Raw genomic sequence first — 5,883 nt, 5'->3', positions numbered from 1 at the left:
TTTTGTGTAATCGTAATTACTCATTGACAACTTTTGACAAAGGCTGACTGGTAACTGAATTGTTTTTGCAGTTACTGCATGTTTATCAAAAAGCAACCAAGAAACAAACTTCTTGCTTCAAGTACCTGAATATAACAGCTATACATTAAATACTTAAAAGTAGGATTAAAAATCAATGGGATTCTAACTTCACATGACGGATTACATGGAAAAAGCAACCCTTTTATATTGATGACTAAATACAGACATCAAGGATACAGTGAGACAAAACAAAAGATGAGCAGGCTGTTCAATAGTACAAAGTAACTTTATTGAAATTAGGAGTCTATTTCATCAAAAAATTTCAAGTTTTCAGGACAAAAGGCAACAGTGCAATCAGGGACAGACGGTTCTCTATAAACAAGACATACATATAAAACAACTATAGACAAAGACGGCAAACGCCACAGTTTCAAGTATTTGAATGGAAATGACATATATACACACACACATCCTGATAATGCAACAAGAAAGGCCTTTTCTTACTTTTAACATTTCAATGGTCAATGCAAAAGTAATTCAATACAAAGTTCTAAAATATACAAACATCTTAAATAGTGTCGCTGGCAGCAGATTGACCGCAACATTTCTCAGGATGTCAATGTTCCTCTGAAAAGACGTTTGTAAACGGCTGTTAGGCAACATATGAGCACAACATTAAACAATAAATACATTATGAGGTGTTCTATTCAACAAATGTCACACTCCAATACTTCCCAGATGATAGAAAAATGCATTGTGATTAAATAAAAGGTTTTGTTGCATTTCCAACATTTACACAGGGTTTTTCGTTACCTTACAAACCTTCACATTTCAAAGATAATGCCTTGCCCTTTGGAAGAATACTGTTGTGGTTTTTCCAAACAAACACTACCACGTAAAATGTTTTTGGACCTGTACCACATAAATTATTTAGGTCATCTACGAAGCACACTTTTCACTGGGGTGTAGCCAGCTGGTTAGATAGCGTGTCTCCTGTTATTTTGTGTCCATGGGGGAGTCATCAGCACATCCCATAATCCTCTGCAACTCCTGAATACAGGGCACAATTGACTGGCTTTGCAACTGAGCCATATTAAACCTAGAGTAAGAAAAAAAGAAACACAAGAGTCATCGGTTAGACATGTTTGACCTGGATACCTTCTCAATTAAATGCATCATATAGGTTTTCAGGGGCAGAATACACAAAAACTACAACTACAAACATTGAGTAAGTAGTCAATTACAGTAAGTAAATTGTTTTTGATAAAATATTTGTTTCATAGCTCATCAAGAGGCTAAGTAGTTGGCACCAACACAAAGCAAATACGTAGCTGGCAAGTTTACTTTACCAGTTACCTCAGAATGTTTGATGTTGTACTCTGAATCTTACTCTTAGCTGCTAGAATAACTAAAATGACTGATAAGCATAATACACACTTACATGTTATGCATCCCAGTGAGAGCCAAGTAAAACACTAAAGAAAGTGGAAGTCCTAGCAATCTAAAGGCACCCCACTCAGTGTCTCAGGGGTTGGTGTACCAACCCAAGGCTAAAAAGGTGAGAACTTACATTCAACAGGTGGAAATACTGGACTCCAGTTGGATACCCATGGGGCATTGCTTCAGCTGGGCATTTAAGTCGGAAATCGTCTGCCAACACGCCAGCAGAGAACGCGATTTCATAAAAAAGGTAATAATTAGCCTAAAGCGAGGTTTGAGGTAGCCGAAATTCCCCAGTGACCTGAGTTGACCGCCGTTGTTTAAGGATCAATACACATCTTATTAGTGCCACAAATTAACAGTAAAATTGACTCTACTGGTGTACGGGCACACCACTTAGTATGTGGTTCACTCTGACCTTGCAGGTGCATGACAGAAAACACTGAGGGTTCAGAAAAAACTTCAGTTTCATATGGTTGAGCAACCAAAATGAGCCGTTTACACGATCATTTCATGAGTATTCCCTTAATATAACATAAAGGAAACACTGACCATGTGTCACAATGCACCATATCTATACATGTATTGTTTAAGATCTGTATGTGGACTTTTCACCGGCCTTAAAAAAAAAAAAAAAAAAAAAAACTGAAGTGGTACCTTCTGAGCAGCTCGCGTCCTCTGTCGGGTCCAGGGTGGTGGTGCTGGAGAGCGGCGAGGCTGTTGGCTGCCAAAATGCCGTAACACTGTTCTCTGAGAGCGTTGTGGTTCGCTGTATCCCACTGCGGCAACTCGCTGGTGTAGCGCCACGCCATCAATGTGTGCTCCAACACGGCGTCCCACTCTTTGTTCCTCAGGAAGACTTGGCCCCACTCCTGACAGGAAACCTGAGGGGGGAGGATGAGGAGGTAATGGCTTAGGATTACACAATGAAACACCAAACTCACAGAGCCAGGTTAATTATTGAGCAAGTTTTTTTTAATATATCAATAACAAAGAAGTTGCAGTGGTGTGCTTAAACAGTCCACACCCTCCTTTTAAAAGTCACTAAGAAAATACATCACTTCCCTGCAAATTAGAATTGGACAGCATACAAGGTTTCCAAAAAAGTGTCATCATTTTTGCAAACATGGCCTAACCACTGATACTCACTTTGAAGGCCACCAGGTGAGGATACGCTTTTCTGTAGCAGTGAGCGTCCCGGTTGGAGCCAAGCCGCGAGTAGGGAATGGACCGGTAAACATTTGCCTTCTTCAGTTGCAGGTCTTCCTGGAGATACTTCAGGTCGGACGCTAAGATTCTGGGCTCTTGGCTCTAGGAAGCAATGGCCACACATCATATATCAGATTACACTCTGTGAAGTGAAAGCTTAAGAGTTGGATTCCATCTCATCTCGCTATTACTCTCATGTGAAATGGTGCAGATGGCTACCTGCTCAACTAAGATGAGGGATCTGATGAGCTGCACAAGCTGCTGTTTCGAGAGAGGGGTGTGGTGCTCGTCCATCTTCTCACACTGCTCCTCTATCCTCCCACTCCACAGCCCACCAATGGACAGGTCCACTGCAAAAAAAAAAAAAAAAAAAAAAAAGGGGTTAGGATTAGAACAATGACAGGATGAAACGCACCTGCCGTAAATGGGACTACTCATCAGGTGGTATGTAGTGTGTTCCTAGTGGACAGGTAGCAGCAGAACAGTGCTTGTACTCACGTGAGGGCCCACGCTTTGTGCTTGTAGTTGCGTTTCTCCCTCTTGGAGGTGGAGATGGAGCCAACCGAGAACCTAGAATGTCTAGATAGGACCTCCTCATCCGAGCTGCAAAAAACAATACATTCAATGACAGTTAGGTTACCGTGGCTCCTGTTAATATACATATGACCCACATTTGTAGTTTGCAACACTCAGCATAAAGTGCATCTTATGAACAAACTGGGGGGGGAACCCCGTGGGCGCGAGCTTGAGATGATATTAGCATGGTAGCAAAGTGGCGCGCGTCTCTGACACACACACACACACACACACACACACACACACACACACACACACACACACACACACACACACACACACACACACACACACACACACACACACACACACACACACACACACACACACACACACACACTAAAAGTAAACCCCATTTCAAGTCAAATGTGAGATTTACCTGCAATTTTGGGCTGTGGAGCAGGTATCTCCACCAAGGCCCGTCGTGGCTGACACACAGCTGCCATTGTGACAAAGTGAATCTCTTCACAAGTGGAGCTACGCTACTGTTAGCTGAGCTTTAAACCCCACGGGGGCGCTGACTTTTCTCCACGGTCGGTTGTCTTCAGCTGGTGGGACTCTGCAGCTTCTCTCCACAGCCTTCAATGCAGGGAGGGGGGGTCGAGCTTATCTTATATCCGCTATGAAGACAAACTTGCTTAAATTAACTAAAATACTACAACAACAAAACAAAAATAAACCCCGCTTGTGCTGAAGCGGCAAGGAGAGACTGACAACTTTTGTTTGCTCCACCGGCCCCCAGTACAATGCTGATGAGGCGCGCGACACGAGTTGCCGCGCAGGCGTGGTTTGCTGCATGTGTCGACCCTGATTGGTAAACGTCGCCGCGCGTGCAAAACAGGCGCCCAATATGCAAAGGAGGTGCGCCGCTGGTCCTCCCCCAACATCTACTCTGCAGCTAGGGGGGGACACAAGCTCGTGCACGCGTGGACCGGGTGAAAAGTGCATGTCCCCACACACAATATAATACATATACAGTACCAGTCAAAAGTTTGGACACACCTTCTCATTCAACTACTTTGAAGAATCTGAAATATAAAACATATTCTGGTTTGTTGAGCATTTGTTTGTTTACCACATAATTCCACATGTGTTCCTTCATAGTTTGGATGTCTTCAATATTAATCTACAATGTAGAAAAAAATAAAAAACATTGAATGAGAGGGTGTGTCCACACTTTTGACTGGTACTGTATTAAGATTAAAATGTGTATACAATTTGTCATGTTTATTCAAATATGACATGGGTAGGGGATTTTTTTTTTTTTTTTTTGAAACACATGAAGCATATATTGGAACCTTACACATCATGTAGGCTATGAATGTGAATAGTTTGTTATATAAATATTATCAAAATGAATGTTTGTGCAGCATGAATCATATATTGACATAATGGCTGACTCATGATGTCTGAGGGGAAGGGGCAAAAAATATCAAAAGGGCACCATCGAGGTCACTTCATGGTGGCATCAAGAGGCGCAATCACCTCCTTTGCCCCCATTGTATTGACATGAGAGCTCTGATGTAAGTAGTTTTATGAAATGGTAATTAAACGTATTGGCTGTACATTTATTCTAAGCTGAATTAACAGCGGTGCTTATCGTATGTTACAGTGAACCATTCAAACCAAGAGACACATGGTAGGAGACACAAACATATCTGTAAAATGTTTTTAATACGTTGGTGGATTATTGAAAAAGAAAGAAAAAAAACAAAACAGGAATTGAATTTCTTCTTAAGAGTCATGACTGCATCTTGATACATAGTGTGGAAAAACAAATCCTTCAAGCACAGAAATTAGTCCAAAACAGATGATAATCAAACACAAATGCTTAAAAAAAATGTGATATAATTATTACAGTGGTCAATCGGACATATTTCATAGCAAATTATTTTTTTATTTCTAAATGATCACTGTTAACATATTATTATAGGTCTAATATATTTAATTTTCTGGGGAATGGATTTTTTACTGTTTATTACTCTTATCTGAAAATAATCTACATGGTTGATTATGAAGCAGTGGTAAATACAGTGCAACGATAGTGTCCCTGTATTTTCAACAGCTAACAAATGTTCCTCCCATATTGTAATACATCATCATCGTCATTCAAAAATTCCACATACAGTGTTGAATCATGTGAATAAAATGATAGCAACAATTTCTTCACTGGACTAACTTACATTTCTACAGGTAAATTCTAAATATCTGTAGTAAACTGCACTTAATGAACTGATTGAACTGAATGTGAATTCACTCCAGCCTGTACAGTATTGGAGCAAATAATGCTGAACACTCAGTGGCTTCTTGAAACTGCTACGGCAAATAATATATTTATATTGTATTTATGTACATTATATACATTGTTTGTTTAAATAAGTTATATAATGCACAGGTAAAAGGGTTTCTATTAGGTACATATCATATTACAAAGGTCTGTGACAGTATGGCTTTGTAAATATACATTACTATATTGTCATCTGAAAAAGCAAGTGCAGTCAGATAGGACTACCTTTCAGCATCGTTCTCATTCTTTTTCCGTTCAAGTTCTGTGGAACTCCAATGTTAAGTTGAACTGCACCTAGTCTTACACTATATTGATATTTGATATGAAGACCTTGCAGACATTATAAGAAA

At 40.1% G+C, this 5,883-nt stretch overlaps 1 protein-coding gene across 1 annotated transcript; it reads right to left on the bottom strand.

The window, feature by feature from the left end:
* Positions 1–326: 326 nt before the first annotated feature.
* LOC129111930 (uncharacterized) lies at positions 327–4,073 on the bottom strand. The gene is made up of 6 exons (XM_054624093.1): positions 3,626–4,073; positions 3,169–3,273; positions 2,890–3,020; positions 2,611–2,772; positions 2,119–2,345; positions 327–1,120 (listed from the first exon to the last, which is right to left on the bottom strand). Exons 1-6 carry the CDS (start codon positions 3,690–3,692, stop codon positions 1,018–1,020), a joined length of 795 nt encoding a protein of 264 aa, XP_054480068.1. The 5' UTR covers positions 3,693–4,073; the 3' UTR covers positions 327–1,017.
* Between the last annotated feature and the right edge of the window lie 1,810 nt (positions 4,074–5,883).

Source organism: Anoplopoma fimbria, chromosome 22, assembly GCF_027596085.1.
Source record: "Anoplopoma fimbria isolate UVic2021 breed Golden Eagle Sablefish chromosome 22, Afim_UVic_2022, whole genome shotgun sequence".
Lineage (NCBI taxonomy): Eukaryota > Metazoa > Chordata > Actinopteri > Perciformes > Anoplopomatidae > Anoplopoma > Anoplopoma fimbria.
The sequence above is the reverse complement of the archived record's forward strand: the minus strand, read 5'-3'. Positions and strand labels throughout refer to the sequence as shown.